The sequence below is a fragment of the Sinocyclocheilus rhinocerous genome, unplaced genomic scaffold (assembly GCF_001515625.1).
Source record: "Sinocyclocheilus rhinocerous isolate Xijiao unplaced genomic scaffold, SAMN03320098_v1.1 scaffold513, whole genome shotgun sequence".
Classification (NCBI taxonomy): Eukaryota; Metazoa; Chordata; class Actinopteri; order Cypriniformes; family Cyprinidae; genus Sinocyclocheilus; species Sinocyclocheilus rhinocerous.
In genome coordinates, this window is record NW_015656019.1 from 980783 (window position 1) to 1001295 (window position 20513).

General features: G+C 37.3%; 2 protein-coding genes across 2 annotated transcripts; one reads left to right on the forward strand and one right to left on the reverse strand.

The window, feature by feature from the left end:
- Nucleotides 1-1738: 1738 nt before the first annotated feature.
- Nucleotides 1739-6168, reverse strand: LOC107719213 (aspartate aminotransferase, cytoplasmic-like). Its single transcript, XM_016526587.1, has 7 exons — nt 5937-6168; nt 3568-3749; nt 3161-3284; nt 2880-2992; nt 2512-2616; nt 2020-2170; nt 1739-1908 (listed from the first exon to the last, which is right to left on the reverse strand). Exons 1-7 carry the CDS (start codon nt 6043-6045, stop codon nt 1739-1741), a joined length of 954 nt encoding a protein of 317 aa, XP_016382073.1. The 5' UTR covers nt 6046-6168.
- Nucleotides 6169-17729: 11561 nt separating this feature from the next.
- LOC107719236 (homeobox protein Nkx-2.3-like) lies at nt 17730-20293 on the forward strand. Its single transcript, XM_016526613.1, has 3 exons — nt 17730-17810; nt 17917-18262; nt 19278-20293. The coding sequence occupies exons 2-3, from the start codon at nt 17923-17925 to the stop codon at nt 19901-19903; spliced, it is 966 nt and encodes a 321-aa protein (XP_016382099.1). The 5' UTR covers nt 17730-17810; nt 17917-17922; the 3' UTR covers nt 19904-20293.
- Nucleotides 20294-20513: the final 220 nt, after the last annotated feature.

Below are 20513 nucleotides of genomic sequence, written 5' to 3' on the forward strand. Positions count from 1 at the left end.
ACATCAAACACGAAAAGCTTAAAAGAATATTAAACCCCCAAATCACTTTTCTGTAGAATTCACTCTCCTTCAGCTGTCAGATATCCAATATCCCAAAATGCACCTCTTCACAGACCACAATACCAGTTTTCTTCTTCCATTGTTTTAACTAGTCACAATAAGTTTTCAAGGTAAAATGTTTCTTCAAGCCATTTAATTTGAGGTAAGAGGATCAGGAATTGACAATGAAACACAATCTAATGCCTCCATTCATTCAAGTTCTAGAGTCGTTTCTGTGTGCATGTTTTAAGAATACAGACACATCGATCATGAAACATGCACACTGTCCTTCAGTTCAGCACTCAACACAATTACATTTTCAGACACAAGGTGATAAAATTCGACGAGTTAATTTAATAAAGGCTAGGTTCCACCCATTTCACCCCACTAACTCAAAGGTTGTCTATAACTCTGATTCAGTCACACTAACCTGTGTGAATTTAATCGAAGACCACGAAAGATCATAAAATCAGTCAAGCTGGACCTTCAGGTTAATGAAATCCAGAGAGTTGTTTGGTTGACTGTAAATCCCACCACAAAGTGCTTATTCATAGAAACAAGATTTACATGAACTCCACGGATAATATTTAAACATACTCTCTTCTGAAAACACAGGAGAAGGGTGAAGGGAAATAAATATATATTTATTTCCCTTCACCCTTCTCCTGTGTTTTCAGAAGAGAGTATGTTTAAATATTATCCGTGGAGTTCAGTCCGGGACTGTTTCATTGCGTTATAATTTCAAGTTAAAACAGAATGTTGAAATGCTGATGACTAAATTAGACCAGGAAAGCTGGTGAGTGAAGGGGTGTATCAGTGTGTGTGTCTGTGCGTGTCTATGTTCCTGTGGACACACACACACAAACAGGAAGTGTGGTAAAGGTGCTTATTAGACTGTAGTGACAGCCTCATGAATGGACTCGGCCACATAGTCGATGTTCTTGGTGGTGAGGCCACACATGTTGATGCGCCCGCTCGCCATTAGATAAATGTGCTTCTCTTTCACCAGGTACTCCACCTGCTTAGCTGTAAAACAGAAAACAACATTTTCAAATGATTGAGTGACATTTTATGTAAATTTGAAACACATACACTGCATTAATTAACCAAAATATCAAACTATCGATTAACAAAATATCAAATAGTGGCAACTGCAAACAAATTATGATTTTTCCTAGTACTGGCTTTTAACTTTTCCACAGTACTAGCTTTTAACCATTTTCTCAGTACTATTTTTAAACTATTTTCTCAGTTTTAACTTCTATTTTCTCAGATCTAGCGTTTAACTATTTTCTCAGTATTAACTTTTACCTAATTTCTCAGTACTAGCTTTTAACTATTTTCTCAGTTCTAACTTCTATTTTCACATTTCTTACATTCTAGCTATCTTCTCAGTACTAACTTTGAACTATTTTCTAAGTACTAGCATTAACTATTACTCTCACTTTTAAAGCCTATAACCCTATTTTCTCAGTATTAACTTTTACCTAATTTCTCAGTACTAGCTTTTAACAATTTTCTCAGTTCTAACTTCTATTTTCACATTTCTTACATTCTAGCAAATACTGTAGTTTACAATTTAATATGTAATTGATTTTTTACATCACAGTGATGAAATTGAGATTGAGAGACAATATTAAATGTATTAATGTTTTGTTGTTGAACCAAAATCATAAAATTAGATTAATTTTAACTGCATTTACCATTCAGCAAAGAGTTCAGGGGTGTTGAGTGTGATGGCAACCAGACGTGCACCCTGGGATGGAGGGTTGGACCAGGTGATGCGAACGATCTTCTCCATTTGAGACAGTACACGGTTCAAATTGTCTTGGTCTTTAGCTACAACAGTCAGGTTCCCCACTCTCTCATCTGTGGAGTCAGATTATTCTTTACAATCAAATGGTTCTGAACAAGGACATAGTACAAGGCATTAAAACGTAATCTCTAACAACTAACATAAACTCCACTGGAACCACTTACTGTACAGACCGAAGTTCTTTGAGAACGACTGGGCACAGAACAATTCAAAACCCTGTGACACAAAGTAGCGGACAGCCCAGGCGTCCTTATCTAAATTTCCTGAGGCGAAACCCTGATAGGCTGAATCAAAGAAGGCAAACAGACTCTTTCGCTGAAGAGAGAGTTGAGAGAAGAAAAAAGCCAGATAACAACATCTCTGCCATACAAAAATGCATTTTAGGGAATTACAGCTCCACTGATTAACTTTTCAGTAACATTCTGTGCCCTGTATAACTCTATTACAATTTTGATATATGTTGGCTTTAGATAATTATGCAATAGTTAACTCACTATTTATAAAACTGCAAAGAGTTTAAATTTAGACAACAGTAGGTTGTAATTGCACATTGTGCTTAAATGTCTTATAACATGCAATTAGGATCCATTTTTGTATCATGAGCTTCAATGTTCTAATCTTAGTCAGATGATGTGGGGTTGTTGTGATGGTCTCACCTTCATGACATCAGCGATCTGCTTCCACTGGTCCTGGGTGGGATCTGTGCCGGTGGGGTTGTGAGCGCAGGCATGCAGCACAAAGATGGAGTGATCAGGTGCACTCTGACAGGAAAGACATAGGGTCAAATAGACTGTATCTAGCAGAGGTGTTCAAACTTTTAATACGAAGGGCCAAAAATCTAACTAGATTTTTTTTTAATGCCCTGATTGAGCCCAGCAGAAAAAAAAAAAAATCTGTCAAGCTCAACACTTCTTTTTGCACACAATCAAAGGTTTTTAGATAACATTTATCAATTACTGATAAATAAGTAACTATGAAGAGCTCGTTTCGTTAAAGACAATGGAATTTCGAAAACGCTACTAACCTCCAGGTCACCCAGAAAACCTTCCAGATCGAGTCCACGCTTCCCTGCATCCCAATATTTGTATGGACGGATGTCCTCAAATCCAGCGTTAGAGAAAACAGCATTGTGGTTCTCTAGAATGAAAGACCACAAACTGAACTGAACATTTTTAGCATTTGACCCAACAAATAGAAATAAATATTTTGAGGCAAAACTTTAACATATTTTATACTGAAGTCAATGAAATATTAGAATGACATTTTTTACAGTATTTTCCTTGTGTAATTAGATCTTATGCTCACCCCATGTTGGCGCAGACACATAAATTGGAGTTTTTGTGTTGTCGGTTCCATTGTACCAACGGCGAAGAAACTCGGCTCCGATCTTCAGAGCACCCGTGCCACCTAAACACTGCACAGCTCCTACCTGCAATACCAAAAAACAACAACAACAAAAACCTCTACTTTAGAATGATACCAGTTCAAAATGTGTAACAAGGTCTAAAATAAACTTTTTGCCAAATCCGAAAATGGAATGATTTCTGAAGGATCATGTGACACTGAAGACTGGAGTAATGATGCTGAAAATTCAGCTTTGCATCACAGGAATAAATTATCAATAACAGTTTCTTGTTTTTTTTAATAAATAAAAAATAAAAACTGTTATTGATATAGGTGATCAAAACAGGATTTTAAGCATCTCATCTGACCCGATTGTCCTTGATGGCAGGACTGTCTTCACCCAGAGCGATCTTAGATGCACTGGAGCGAAACTCTGGCAGGCCTAGAATGGGCAGGTACTCGTGGTTCAAACTATGGTCATCAGCGATCATCTTCTCCACTTTTCTCACCACGGGGAGAACCCAGGGCTGACCTTCATCTGTCCTGTAGGCTAAGGAGAGGAAGAGGATGAACATTTCAACCATACTACTTCAAAATACAAAGGCAAAACTCTGATTTGTACACTACCACTCAAAAGTTTTGAATTTTCTATTCATCAAAAAATTGCCAAAAACATCATGTGACACTGAAGACTGGAGTAATGGCTGCTGAAAATTCAGCTTTGCCATTACGGAAACAAATAGCATTTTAACATACTATTAAAATAAACAAAAGTTATTTCAAATTGCAATGTTTCACAAACTGTTTTTACTACACCTTTAATTAAAATAAATGCAGCCTTGATGAACATGACAGACTTCTTTCAAAAACATAAAAAAAATCTTACAAATCAAGTGACCTTTATTTGTATAGCGCTTTATACAATAATGGTTGTGTCTGTCAAAGCAGCTTTACAGTGTTAAACAGGAAAATAGTTTGTCAGTAATGCAAAAAGACAATAACAGAGTCAGACCCCAATCTTTTAAATAGTGTACATTACAGCATCCTGAATTCCTATCTACTCAATATCCGTTATGTGTAACTGTTCCTTTTTATCAGGGCTGTCTATGATCAGGATTTATCGGTTTACCCAAGAGCAAAATTAGCTTATTCGACACTAACGTGTACTGCTCATGTCCTGATGCAATACTTGAATGAACAATTCTACGCAAATACAGAACAAAATGTATCCAAATAAATTCTGTCCTGTACATAAACTGGTAAAGTTGTGGAATCAAAAGATTTTGAAGCAGAGCAATGACTTTAATAAATCTGCATGTCTGAATGCATCAAATATTAGATCAATGAGCAATTTATGGTGCAACATATCTGGTTTAGTATAATTATAAGCCTTTTAAAAAAGTATACCATATTGTAGTCACCTTCTGCAGAAGTATGACAAGCTGTAGTTAGAGGCTGTAAATGTCTTTAGAAAGCATATGAAATCAGTGTTCTGGGTTGTTCAAGAGGGATAATCATTTCAATCTGAGGAAAGATCACAGGCCAGGGGGAGGTGTTCAAAAACAGTCCACACACAATCATGACTCAGGGAAATTTAGAGATGTGACTTTCAGCTTTTGCTCGTGTCTCAGAACCTCTGGAGTCATGGTGTCAGCAGGGTTTCAGGAAAAGCGGAAGATAAAGATAATCCTCCGAGGTCAAGCTCTCTAAACGAAATAACTACACAGCAGATGACACATGACGACTGCTTCTGCACAATAATACTGTTGACATAACACAATCTATTCATCTCCAGCTAACAGCACTGCACAAGGGGCCTGGTCTCCAATAGAAACGACCAATGCCGGAAGAGTAACTTTATCCTTCAATATATTTAGAAACCCTAGATGCCTCTGGAGCTAAATGCCGTGACTTTAGTTTAATGTCAGATAACTGTACAGTTTAATGTGATACAACACAAGTTAAACGTTTGAACACATAAGTTCATTCTTTATTATACATTGTCTATATTTTAGAGTATTTAAAGAAGCATACATGTGAACTCTTTAAATACTGTTTAAAAGCATCCCAGGATGGACCTCAAAAGTGTGCAGAGCTACTTTGAAAAAGGTCAGATATAATATGCTTTGTTAACATTGTCAGTCAATGCATTTTAAACATTATTAAAAGAGTTCAAATGTTCTTTAGACTCAGACCAAGTCTATATTAGCCTACAAAACCAATTGCAAGAATGTAAGCTTAAAGGTCAAAAGACTTTGAGAATAAATAGACACACACATTTACAATACCAATATAAATAGAAAATATTATACAAAAAACTTAATTCAATATGTGTGCATTATTTGCATATAGTCTAAAGCGATATACGTGCAGTAGTATGCAATAGTTTCATTTCAAATCATATATGAATTATCTCATGTTACTGATATTATTGGATTTCAGAAAACTAACTGCTGATCTCTAATCAGGTGCAGTGGCCACCACTACAATAAATAACCCGAAACAGGCCTTATTTGACTCTAATTTATAAAATAGACATTTTTAAATGCACTGAGCTGCAGTAAAGCAGAGCAGACACATGTGTTCGATTCTTATTATTGATATGAGGCCTACTGTTGTCATAGAAAGATAACTGTGTGTGCATGGCCAAAGCATGCATAAACTGACAAACACTGACATTCATATTCGTATATTTTGATATGTAAATGCGTGTGTTTATATGAAGCCCATCTCTCACCTCCAACTCCCAGATTCACCTTGCTGGGATTCTGATCTTCACGGAAATCTGCTGTCAGTTTAAACACTGCGACAGGAGCAGCCTGCGGGACTTCACCAAATATCGACATTATATTGTGTTAATATTTCTGCAAATTATGAGCAAGAAGAGGGAGAGAGAAACGCGAGTACCGCTGGACTGAAGCGCGGTGTGATGGAGAGAGACAGACTTTAACCTTCAGATGTGAGATTTGAGCAATGGAGGACAGGCGTGTCTAAACTAACCAATAGAAACCCAGATGTATATGTTCGACTCGAAGATTACCCAATCATCTTTTAGAACAAGAAGGTCAAGCCGCTGCGTCATCAAAGAACGCGCTCGACAGCAGTGCGGGGACCAATGGCAACTCGAATTTGTAAGAGCGACGTGCCTTTTGACCAATGAGAAAGTAGAGAGGGCGGGCTACGTTTGCTTCAATGGGCAGCGTTGTTTTCATTCACACCCACACAGTTACCTTGCTGGGATTCTGATCTTCACGGAAATCTGCTGTCAGTTTAAACACTGCGACAGGAGCAGCCTGCGGGACTTCACCAAATATCGACATGATATTGTGTTAATATTTCTGCAAATTATGAGCAAGAAGAAGGAGAGAGATACGCGAGTACCGCTGGACTGAAGCGCGGTGTGATGGAGAGAGACAGACTTTAACCTTCAGATGTGAGATTTGAGCAATGGAGGACAGGCGTGTCTAAACTAACCAATAGAAACCCAGATGTATATGTTCGACTCGAAGATTACCCAATCATCTTTTAGAACAAGAAGGTCAAGCCGCTGCGTCATCAAAGAACGCGCTCGACAGCAGTGCGGGGACCAATGGCAACTCGAATTTGTAAGAGCGACGTGCCTTTTGACCAATGAGAAAGTAGAGAGGGCGGGCTACGTTTGCTTCAATGGGCAGCGTTGTTTTCATTCACACCCACACCGTTTATCTGAGTCCCATACACAGTTATCTGGATCATATTTAAGTTGTGTAATTTATGGGTGTTATGTGCTTTTATGAAAACAAGAGTTTCATAATATCCTGCTTTGTTCAATTTAATGATTATAGTACTCTGTACTTCCACCTTCCACCATATCAGCCATAAACACTATTGAATTTGATATTGCTATGAAATGACAACACGATCAGTTTTTATAAATGTGGTAAGTTAAAAGATTACTCATAGCAAATTTAGTCGAGGAAATAGAGCACCTGTTTTGGATAGACTTCACAAAACTAAATTAATTAATTAATTAATTAATAATAAAACTATAACGCACACGGTTTTATTATTATTATTATATATATATATATATATATTATACGTTATGTAAAATGCTATTTGTGTATCCAGATAAGGAGAACAGCACAAAATGCAGTCTCTTTGTACACTGTTTTACAAAACTGACCTTTAGCAAAAGCTAAACCTTAATTTTTGAGAAGAAAAAAAATAAACTCATATGTTTCGTATGTCATGTCCCTGTGAAGCCACAAGGCGGTGGTCTAAGCTTTTGATACTGTCCCACACCTAAACACTTATGCTCTAATGAAATCATAATTCAAGGCCCAAGAGGGAAAAGGGAAACATGAGCTGTTCTGTTAGTGGTATTTATATCATGAAGGTCTCTAAAAATGTATGTTCAGACAACATGTGATCTCCTGTTCATTATCTTACTACTTTTCCGTTGTTTCTTTCATAATAATACTTCTTCTGAAGTTAGCTAAAATTCGATCATAAACTTCAAACAAAAAAAAAAGTTAAAGAAGGTTTATCTTTGGTTTTTGATCATGTGCTGTTAAAGGATATATTTCAATTGTCAGGATACTGTTGGAAAGCCACTCCAGGCAGCCTGTATGGTGTATCCTAAAAATGTAATTTTTTGTCAGCTTAAGAGCTCATACTTTTACTTCTCTTGACCTGCTATTAGTGAAAAATATGAACCTGAAAAAGATACGAAACTGCCATCTCCCTCTTAGAGTGGCAGCACCATCAGATAACTTATCAACCTCAAATCACCTGCACAACCCAGACCTGTATTTCAAGTACTGTGATTGCTCTGTGTGAGAAAGTGAGCAAATTATTTATTAACCTGCAAAATCCTAAGATTTTAATTAATTCATGTGGAAAGTATTTCTCTGCTTCTCTTAAAAATAAAGGTTACAAAAGGGGGTTTTCACAATAATACCATAGAATATCTTTTGTTTTTCTAGTTTCTAGTTTAAAGAACATATAAAGAACCTCCACTCTTAAAAATAAAGGCACTTTATTGGCATCTATGGTTCCATGAAAAACTTTAACATCCATGGAAACTTTCCACTTGACAAAAGTTTCATCATAGTGGAAAGGTTTTTTTTATTAATAAAATGTTCTTCGCACCAAGAAAAAAAAAGGTATTTTAAGAACTGTTAACTGAATGGTTCTTTGGGGAACCAAAAATAGTTATTCTATGGATCACTCTACCAAACCTATACCTCTCAGTTTTGTGTTGGGATGATCTTATGCCCTCACAACCCCCAGGAGATATGGAGGAGTAACTTCTACACCTGCAGCATGGCCTCCATCTCCAGCAGAAGATGTTTGCATTCTTTGCCCGTCAGTAAGGGTAGCTTACCTGTGTGTTAACTGTCAGCTTTGTAATTATGGGATTTGAAGCTTCCAGCACAAGGTTTGTTGGCCTGGGGACAGACAGAGAGAGGCTGAGAGAAGAGTGGAGACCACAGAAGCACATGACACAAGTGCCTCCTGGGGAATCGTTTGCAGCTTCTGTCAGCTAATACCATATCAAAGAGCATTCATTAGAGACCCGCCTCAACAAATATGAAAACACTGGAACATTATAAGTTTGCAATAACATCAACAAAGACCTGAAATGCTGAATGAGCACATTCAACGTTGCATAATGATCAGCTTCATTTTGATGAACTCTACAAATATACACAAAACAGTGTTCAAAAGGTAGAATTTGAGCAGTCTTCTTGACTTCAAAAACATGCATGGACCGTGACGGAAAGTCGGCAACTCATACCAAACATGTATACAGAGTGACATTCCAGTGCAGGACCTTCTCATGTTGTTCACGTGTTACATTAGCCTCCCTGCTATGGGTCAGTGCACTTCGCTGAGTGAGGGCCATTTCGAAACTCCATGTTGGCTATTTTGTTTTCTGTTGCCAGTTTCATCAATTCTGTTTGATGGACTTGACTTGAAGACCACCATGTTTTCCCTTCACTGCATTCTGAGTTTGCAGACCCGAGACGTTCCAAAGAGAGCAGCTATAGGTGGAGCTCAGTAAGTAGCTTAAATATTATGAGTCACTCTTTAAGAAAAGAGAGAAGGAAGAAACAGGGGAGACAAAAATGCAGTAGGAGACACCTCTTAAAGATTCAGAGTGGGCATGTTAGGAGGGACATGTTGGTAAGAGATACGCTGTAGTTGGAGAAATGGGCTAAAATGTCCAACAACACATATTTCATTTGACAGCTCCGAAACTCATTGTATCTCAGCAAGAATGTAACTGCATATTCAGGATTGGGGCAACAAACGTAATAGTTTCTATGGCCACATTTGTCCCTATGGCCGTTTTAACATGTCATTTTATCAGACACTACTTATTATTTTACATTATTACTATTATTATTTTCATTTCATTTTTAAGTTTAAATATCAATATATTTTAACCTTATATATTTACATCAATTTAAAAGCTTAAAAGTTTATATTTTATTTTATTTCATTTAATGTTTACTGTTTATTTCAAGTAAGGGAACTATAAATCCCTTTAGTTTAATTTGTTTGCTAATAAAATAATGAAACATTTCCATTTTTTTTAAAATAGCAGTCCAGGGTGAAGTGACATCTGAAACATTTTAGATATAAAATTGGTAATTCATTGTTTTGGTAATTTCATAGCTATATCATGTATCCTAAACAGATGATAGTTATGCAGAATAGCATATTCATAGGTGATATTTACCTTGATTTTTCGCCTCTAGTTTCAGATTCTCAACCACAGAGAATATATTATTTGGTAACCAACTACACTAACTTCTGAAAGAAATGTTATTGGGACAAAATTGTTGGTTGTTTGAATATCAACTGTGAGACATTTGTCGAGACATTTGTACAATATTTGTACATATAATAATTCATATAATGTTTTTTATAGTTTAAGATGAAGTGTTTGGGTTTGTGACAATAGCAAAGCACTAAAAACTACACATAAAGGACATCTGAATGACTAAGACATTTCATAGATATTGTAAATGTGATCTTCATTAAACAAAAAGTTTCAAAAACTTAACCCTTGGGACATAAACACTGAAGAACTAACCGTCAACTTAAGAATCAACCAAATCTGAACTAATCTGAACGCTGAGATGAAGCGTCCTCCTCAATGTCTCTGGTGGTTACGGCCCTGTATGTCAATATGAATGAAAGTATGATGCATAAGTGCTGTTAAGCGTGATTAAAGTGTCATTACTTATTTTAAGGCTAATCCATTATAGTTCTGTACAAACAGAACAAGTCACACCCTATTTATTGAGGGCCGAATACATTTACTTGCATGACTTTCATTGTAGCAAAACACAGATATGTGTACGCCTGTCTACAAATTGAACAGATGTTCCTTTTCTTCCCATTTTGACCTCGACTACTTTTCGATCTGACCGTTTTAAACAATGGGAGGAAGTGCAGCCTCATGTCTACAAGTCTGCTGCCACCAATTGGTTTACGTCTTATTGAAAAGAACAAATAAACATACACGAAAGGACCGTACAAACATTGTCTTAATTCATACCTCACCACAAACATGTCATAATGGCAGCAAAAACATAGCTGATACATGCAGCTGTGCACAATTAGCCTTTATTTACTTCAGTCAGCAGATTCAGAGCCTTTGTATGAATGCTGGGATTGTCACTCGTAAAAATATATGGAACACAACAAACCGAGTCTCTTTGCCATGATTTTCAGAGGTTGTGAAACCACACAATTATGCTTGTTTGAATTAGCAGATCTGACAAATGTGTAATCGCACAAATATTTGCAAAGCAGATTTGACAAGAAACCGCATCTAGATGGTCTCAGAGATTATAAATGTAGCACACTAATACTTCTGATCATTCAGCAATAAATAGTAAAGTCACGGCAATGAAAGAAATCCATTGCAATCACAGCGCCTGACAACTTGGAAGATTACAAGTTCCTACATGTCTGCTATGAATACTTCTGAGAATTTCTCTTTTCGTCCAACACTGTCATACTGCCATTTTTTTCCCTTAAGAAGCCAAGCAAATAAAAGCCATTAACGTTAATAAATCTGATCTCAACAAGTCTTTTTGGCTTTAACATGTTAAGAAAGACAGTATAATAATTCATTATAATCGATTAGAGTTTCAAAATAGCTGAATAATAAAAAGGTCGTATTATTATTTAATGTGTCTTCTAACAAGTTTGTTATGAAACATTTCCATCTCAAATTATTTTTTTCTTTGGCAAACTTCTGTGGTGGAAATGACATTTGAACCATTTTTGGAAAAAAAAAATTCTAACTATCATGCATCCAAAATGAACACAAAATGATCATATTTTCACTTCTGAATGCATATTCTGACCAAAATATATCTCAATTTGGTAACCAAGTACACTAAGTTTTGAAAGAAAGAAAAACATCATTGGGGCAAAATTGTTGGTTGTGGTGGAAATTACACCACAAGTGTTTATCATAATCGTCAATGCACAAACCAAGGGATTCCCATGACTGCAATCTCAGGGGCTGCTCAAAACTCTCTTTTTCCCAACAGAAATGAGCCGTTCCAAACCCAAGGAAAATGTAGGAGCAGAAACGAGCTTCCTTTTTATTTACAGCTGCGACGGCGAATGAATGGGATCTCATGCTCGAATAGAAACAAATTGTCAGTTTGATGGGAGACGCCACACTGGCTGCTCTGAGTAACACAGGCTCCCCGCTCGCAACATGTTTATCTAGTAGAAGGTCATGTGGTGTGCATCCCCAAATGAACAACATATAAATCTGAATAAAATTAATTGTATTATTGTTTGAATGACAATCTTTGTAAACTGTGCGCATACCAGCGGTCAGATGAACTTGAAGCAACCTTTCCTTTTATTTTTGCCTCTCTGGCATGGCCCAGGGAATGTTTAGACAAAAAAAAGAGGAAATCTAGCCGTTCACATCCCACTCGAAGACTCTGTGTAGCTACTCTGCGTCTTAATCACTCCTGTCTGTTGTAATCGAATATTTAGGTTTCGGCCTTCCTCTCTCACCACATTACCCACGGCGTAGGTCACACACATTACAGGCTAAACGCTCGGTAATTTGCGCACATGTATACAAACACACACCTGCAGGGTTAAGGCCATGAGGGAAAATACAGCTGTCTAATTTATTAGTCCCAGGAGGCTGTGTGGATTTCTCCTGGCCTGACTTCCGTCAGCGGGCTTCCAGACCAGACCTCCCTAACTCAGAGCTCTGGTGTGACAGGGAATGTCTGGTGCTGCAGTGCCTCGCCTCCCTCCTTTCCTCCCCGTCTGCGGCAGAAACAGGGAAGGCTATCAGTCATACAGCTGGGTCAGATGCACAATGGTTCCCGGGCGAGGTTTCAAGGCCTGGCTCAACACACGGCCTGAAACCAGGAGCTGATAAGACTCACCTTCCGGGACCTAACAGGATCTGCACCTCCTCAGATACGCGTTCTGTGTATATGGAAGGTTTTCTGGGCCTGCTGAGAACCATGTGAGGAAATTTCCTCCTGTTGGCCACTGCAAGCAAGTCTTTACCTGTGTACACTCTTAAAAATAGTTTTTTTGAATCTTTGGTTTCATGAAGAATGTTTCACATCCAAGGAACCTTTCAATTCTACAGAAGCTTCTTCAGAAAAAAAGTTATTTCGACTATTAAAAATATGAAATAATTTTTCACATATGGTTCAAATATGGTTCTTTTAAGAACTGCTCACTGAAAGGTTCTTTGGGGAACCAAAAATAAAACCTTTTTGAACATTTATACATTTTTAAATATACATATAAACCTTGAGAAATTAGTTTCGAACTGATTCTGATGGTACACTGACTTCTATTAAGGAAAATGTCTTCTGTTTGTTTCCCACGTTCCCACCCCAAACGTATATTTTGGGAGTTTGGTAAGCCGGTACGAAATTCCGCGAAAAGGGCGGATTGCTTTACGGCACCAAAAAATAGGCTACACTACTGCATGCTAAATCGCACACTTCCCTACTATAAAGTAGGCGAAAAACAGCACCCTATGTGAACACAGTAGTATGCCCGAATTCACAATATTCATAAAACAGTAGGCAAAAAGTCTGACCTATTATTTCCGGTGAGATTCTGAAGTGGGCATCTGATGGGCACCTTACTATCCAATGAGGCCACGGTACTTTTTAACAGTCGCTAAGTAATTACTTATTCCGAGAGAGTGTGCGATTTCGGATCTGCTAGCCACTGTAATTACGACAGTGATATTTTTACGACAGTGAATTCCACTCACTTATCTGTAGGGGGTTCCAAAGTCGCAAAAATACACAAAACTACATACAGTTGCTTTAAAATGCTGCCGATATTCATCTAAAACATATTCTCAACTCATAAACATGAATTTACATTCTGTTCTCACAGACTTTGGATTTGAGCCTAAACACTCGCCTGATGTTCACATTCGCTGGCTTTGAGTTTGTACAGAATGCTGTGATGTCAATGAGCAGTTGATGGTCTGAAAAGATGCAGGCCCTTGACCCATTTCTGGTACCTCTACATCTAACCTAAGTCAGTGTCCAGATGAAGATGATCTATTGGCCTCTCCCTCCCTCTACTGACCGCCTCACTGTCATGGTACTCAGGCCTGGGTTTTGTTAGGTCCAGGAAACAGGCTCTTCCTTTACATAAACATTGGCTTAAAACTTTTTTTTTTTTTTTTTTAGGACTGGCATCGGCACGCAATCCTTTTGTTAACTCAGTGTTTTGGGTGCTTCAAAACAGAGAGTCTTTTTAAAACTGAAAATTAAACTGGATGATTATGGTTTTAAACACTAAAACGCCATGCAGTAAACATTTAGGAATATGGGCGAATTTAAGATAAATTGGTAGTCTATTGGTAAAATAAGGATAGGTAGCCATACTATTTGTATAAATTAAGTCAACAATTGAAAGGAAAATTATAATTAACATAAAGCTACAGCGTGTGACATAATGAACTTGTGAACAAAACTAAACGAAGAATTAGTATTTGACAGTAAACTGTAAATAACACCTTTACTAGGCTACCTATATGCTAAGAAATGTGTTTCCTACAGATAATGAAATAATTCATTTAATTTACAATATCTGAACATCTTAAAATCTAAAACCATAATATATCCTGCAAACAAGTAAATTAACAAAATGAATAGTCTCAACATTAAATAGCTATACAACTTTCCATAATATAATGAGATGCTCTAAAACAAATTCCTTACATATGCTACTAAAATAAATAAAGAACGTATCATATGCATATATAATATATAAACATCCTATATTTTATAATTAAAAAAGTTTAATTATTTAGACTTTTAAGCTTTTTCCCCCAACATCATCATGCGATCTGATAAAAATAGCCTTATTGTAAAGTGAAAACATGCAGTTGTTCTGATCTGACCATTAAAATTAATTCAGTAATAATTTATATTTTTGACATTGATAAAAACATTAATTTGTTTAGGTTAGCTGTACAAAACATTTGAGCATAATTTAGATATTAGATAAATACAACTTTTCAGAAACTCCAAATGGATACAGAAAAATCTTTCATTCGTGCGCAAAGAGGGTTCGTAAAATCACTTAATGTAGTGTTTAATGTGGTCTAATTTATTTTCGACCTTATTCGGTTTTAGGCTAATGCAATATTAATGTTATTAACAGTGACTTCATCCACATAAGCAAGTCGTGCAAACCGAACGGAAGCGTTTGAATTATTGTTACATATTCTGATGTTGCTATCATCAATATGTCCATCCATCAGGACACTGGAGACTCCAGAGGAGAGTCCTGTGCAGACATGCGCTCTTCACGGTCAGCGTGGCTTCATGCTTGACTGAGACTCTCCTTATCCTAATGGTGCTATTAACCAGACAAAACACTCACACACTTTAGTCGTGTGTGGGGCAAAGATCACTACTGATCAGATAAAACACGCGACAACGTCCGAATCCTGTGATCGGACACTCTCCAAAGCTCTGGTCATGGACCTGTAAGGATACCTGCATTACTATTATTTGTAATCTATTTTTAATTTAATCCGCGTTTTGTCAACTAAACATGACCAAAAAGTTATATGATGTTTGTCATCGTGTCAGCACGAAGTTATCATGATGTGTCAGATAAGTGGTGCTGGTTTAAAAAAAAAACAAAAAAAAACTTTTTGACCTGATCTTTCTGAGGGTGCAGTATAAAGCATTTAATAAACCTGCAATAAATCAAAAACCTAAACAAAATGTTAGGCCCTCTGTCTAACACCAATATATTAACGACTGCATGTGTCCTATACGGCCAACATGCTGTTCAACAACAAAGATAACGTATCATCATCAAATCCTTAATAAATCAAGGCAATGATTATTGAGTGAATTACAGCAAATATCATGAAATTATCATTTTCTTTTCTTAAGAGAAAAGCTTGAAGCCCTCCACTCCGACTTTCCTCCTGAGCCATTAGTCTTGGGACTGGAGGAGACAAAGCTGATCTAAACAACACTGTTGATAGCTAACGGATGAGATAATCTCTTTTCTTTTCTCTTCTTCTTAGTCCCTGCCAGGCTTTTGTCTCTGGCGCCGGAGCAGGAGCTCAGAGAGACACCGATGCGCATCATTGCGCCCTCAAACAGGTTTCCTCCTCACAATAAGTGATCGATTCCTAGGACTGGATACAGGATGGGGGGAAAAATCATATAAAACCTACGATTTCTGTTTCTTCTGGTGCTGTTCTACGGCATAAATGAAGCACATCACGGGGTCTCCAAAATGGCTTTGGATAACTTTGGAGATTTTGAATTAAAAGTTTTTAATCAGTCATAGGCACTAAAACAGATGAAACAACATGAAAAAAAATAAAAAAATAAAAATAAATGTGTAATATTCCTTTTAGTGAAATTGAGATAATCGATGCAACAAAGTCACTTAATTTTCCAGACAACTTGAATTATTGTTATTTCTACCCAATTGTGCGTAAAGTGATCAAAACACAAAGATGAATATTACATTAGCAAATCATTTATCATGTTTACAACTTTTGGAGAGGTGAAGAGAGAATATGTTCTACAAACAAAAGACGAAATTTAAACGAGAAATAATAATAATAATAATAAAACAAATAAACAAACAAATAAACAATAATTAATTAATTAATTCATTAAAGTAATATGACGACGGAGAATCTGGAATCAAGATTAGATTAAAATTCTCGATTATTAAACCCGAATCGACACATTAAAACTTTTTTTCAGGTAAAGCTGTTGCGACTCCATAGAAAAGACATTACAGTAAGTCTGACCACAAAAGGAAATCTGCCCTTCTTAAAATTGTTTTTCTAGTTTAAAACCCCCCTTTTTTTAAAACTAGAACTACTTAAGGCCATTCTCTCTCATACAGACGCACACACACACATGCAGACACCATTTGTCTCTCACGCACAAACAAAGTTCTGTTTAAATCCGCTTGCTGCTTCATTGTCGAAAGTCTGCAGCTGTTTTTGCTCCAGCTTGACTGTCTAATGGCACACAAGTGTGATGCAGGTCAGATCTGAATGGGATAATAGCAGCAGCAGGGTTAAGCGTCTTTTCCAGAGAAAACTCACACGCGGCTAATTCAAAATAAAAATTGCTCGATTATTATCAGCAACTTCATATTAACAACGCTTTTGGGGAGTTATCATTTAAGGCATATGAAATATATTATATAATAATAATTACATTTCTTGATGTCATATTATAGGTTCTTCAGATCGGTGTTTTTTGTTTCTGGGTTCTTCCAAGAACTAAAGAATAAAAAGTTGTTTTCAGAAGTCAAAAAGATTGTCCTATGGTGCATCAAAACTCGTTTTGGTTCAGTGTATTGGAAAGGAAATCAGTCTTATCATGGCCAAAGATATGTTTCGAAATATAATTGTAATTGTGCAGAACAGATGCATGGATTTGCATTGAGCAGATGAGCATGAGTCATTTTACATGATTTACATTTTCACAAGGACCTTGTGGGAGAATTTATTCATGAGCTATATTATGTATACTCTTTACTAACTCTGTAGGAAACACACCATCTTCAAATCAAAGTGAATGATTCCGATTATAATCTAAAGTGAGTCGATAGGACGGCATAAAGTAAAATCTAAATCAATACTGATCTGAAAAACCTATAATGTGACCACGTATGTTTAATCTCCAAAGAATCATATTAACAGACTCAAAAATTGTATACAGTAAAACAATGTTCTTGATGAGATGATGTTTCTCTGTTGAATTGAGGAATACTTGAAAAACTGTTATTTTTCAAGGACGCATAAATGATTACGTTGGTTTGGATATAGCTATCGAAAATGTATCGTGTGATATTAGAGGCTGTTTTTCTGCTGCTATGAAACTGTATATGCGTTTCCTCTGTGGATTGTAGGAAGGATCATTACATCCCGCCCCGGTAACGTGACATCACCGGGCAGAAGAACTGCCTTTTGCTGCCGGACTCCAAGAAAAACACAACAGTTTAACACCGACGAGTGGCGGTCCTCACCTCTCTTCATGCAAATCAAGCAGCCATGACAAAATGGGAGATTAATCGACACATTTAGGTATGTTTACTTGAAATTGTTGGTTATCTAAACAATTGTTCAACAGGGCTTAGTGCTCGAAGCTTCCAGTTGAATCAGGAATAACATTGTAGATGTAATCCAACAGCGCCTGATGATGCTTCCGAGCCCGGTTACATCAACGCCGTTTTCTGTGAAGGATATACTGAAACTGGAGCAGCAATCTCGCCACCTTCAATCTCTGCATCTCGCGCAACACCACGCACAACTTCATCCGGGACTGCAGGAGAGATTTCAGGCACCATCATCCTGTTTTCTCGGAGGTGGAGACAGCCCCGGCTTCTCAGACAACGACGAGAAGATGTCTTTTCTGAACTCTCTCTCCATGCAGGATAGTTTAGTGGAGAGCAGCCTTTCCCCTCCGATGTTCGTCCATCCGGCCCTGGGACACGTCGACACTAAACTTGAAGATGAACTTGAGGACCACGAAACGAGTGGGTGATTTGTGTTTTACAACTGACGTGAATGAACGAGGAGATCGAATTGCTCTTGTCTCTAAATAATATGAGACAAGAGGCAGAAAGATTAAAACGAGAATAATTCAAAGTGCCATTGTATTTTTGGTGAATAGTACAATGTTACTTTTTACAAAAAGGTCAATATTGGATGAATCCTACCGCTTTATCATAAATACAAAACTATCTTCAATAAGGGCTTTTATATTGGCCAGACTTGAAAATAAATAAATCAGGCCTAACAAATTCTTATTTTCAGAAATGTGACAATTTAAACCGCTTTTGAAAAGAAAAAAAATCATTCTGTTTTGTGATCGCATAAAAGAGCAGCTTTGAAAGATCCAACGTGGTAGGCCTATTTTTATGCGTCTTCAATGCAAGGTAGGCGAATACAAATAACCTCTTTAAAGAATGTAATTATGATAAAGCTGTATTATTTATATAGGCTGATGTTTAATGTCAATATTGCATGTTATGACATTTAGAATTATTGTTCCAATTCTCTCTTACTTTCTGTCGGCCTAACCCTGCAGAGACATCGTATAGGCTACATACATAAACTTAAATATATCTATAAAATATATACATACTATATAAATAACATTGACTGACCACTTGTTTACTGTTTATGTATTGTACTACATAATTATATGACTCAACTACTGACTGCTACACAATTTGCACAAACTCGTATATGTTCTCGCGTTTATTTAAGCTCGTGTGATAAAGTTCTTGCAATACTATGCACTGTAACTCCATTTTACATATATTGCTACAATTACATTTTGATTTTATTTTTCTGGGGGAAAAAAGAAACATGGGTGATTTTCTATTTGCAAGGTTGTGTAAGCGACTTAGAAACTGTGGATAAAGGCCTATATCCAGACTCACGCAAAAAAAAAAATTTTGATGCAAGGAAATGCTTCTGTGAAGTACGTTAAGTGAGAGTTAACCGAGTTAGCATTGTATATTTTGTGTCTCCTGTTTTTTATAGAAAGCCGTGGTGCCATCATCAGATCCCCGGAGTGTGAGGGTGAGGTGCACTCGGACACGGAGCGGGCGCAGCGGCAGAGGACGCGTAGGAAGCCGCGGGTTCTCTTCAGCCAGGCGCAGGTCTTCGAGCTCGAGCGGCGCTTCAAACAGCAGCGCTATTTATCGGCTCCTGAGAGAGAACATTTGGCTAGTACCCTGAAACTGACATCGACGCAGGTCAAAATCTGGTTCCAGAACCGCAGATACAAATGCAAGCGACAGCGTCAAGACAAAACACTGGAAATGGCAGGACACCATCACCCGCCGCCGCCCAGGAGAGTGGCGGTGCCGGTCCTAGTCCGGGATGGCAAACCGTGTTTAACGGGATCACAGAGTTACAACGCCACGTACGCGGTAAACCCAGGCCCGTACACATATAACGGCTATTCATCGTACAATAACGCCGCTTACACAAACCCTTACAGCTGTACATATCCCAGCCTTCCTCCTCTCCCAGCAAACACATCCACTAATGCGCTGATGAGCATGAGTCTGAACAACCTCGGAACATATTCCCAACCTCAGACATCACAAGGGACACCCGTGTCCGCGTGCCAAGGGACTCTGCAGGGCATTCGGGCATGGTAGTGTCATTGCAACCCAGCCGTCTGTCTGTGTATAAATGGAATCTTTACAATAGCCTATTAGCACACAGTTAGCCATGTTTTATAGGCCTAGGGTCCTGTATAGTCTACCTTTTCAGTATAAACTTGAGTGAATTTCTTCTAGCAACCCTTCCAATGATGGCTGAACGAATGCACATGAATATTCCTAGCAATTTTGACCACCTATTTGGACAACATACTCCTTGAACATTTGCGGGTCTAACTTTAGACTGGCACCATGGTATCAGAGACAGCTGTTTTCTCATTCATTGCACTCATCGATGAAAAAGTTAGTAGCCAAGAAATGTTACGAATATGGACAATGGTGTGTTTTTTTGTGCAAATTTTGTGCAAACCTACAATGTAAAAATAAAAACCGTAAACTTTATTTTTAAAAGGTGATGCTAAAATATTTACTATTTGATACACAGTTCAAGTGAAAGAAAGAGAGTAACTAATATAAATCGAAGACGTACAATTCAAGACGCAAAAAGGTTTTAATAAGAGGTGCAACACTGCAGAGAGAATAAAATCCACAATATAAGCAATAACCTATAAGCCAAAATACTCTTGCAATATTTTTTAAAACATAA

Coding starts and splice junctions, on each gene's coding strand:
- LOC107719213 (XM_016526587.1), bottom strand. CDS start 6,045: ATGTCGATATTTGGTGAAGTCCCGCAGGCTGCTCCTGTCGCAGTGTTT. Junction 2,617..2,879: donor GTTTTCTGGGTGACCTGGAG/GTTAGTAGCGTT, acceptor CTTTCCTGTCAG/AGTGCACCTGATCACTCCAT. Junction 1,909..2,019: donor AAAGAACTTCGGTCTGTACA/GTAAGTGGTTCC, acceptor CTGACTCCACAG/ATGAGAGAGTGGGGAACCTG.
- LOC107719236 (XM_016526613.1), top strand. CDS start 17,923: ATGATGCTTCCGAGCCCGGTTACATCAACGCCGTTTTCTGTGAAGGAT. Junction 18,263..19,277: donor ACTTGAGGACCACGAAACGA/GTGGGTGATTTG, acceptor TGTTTTTTATAG/AAAGCCGTGGTGCCATCATC.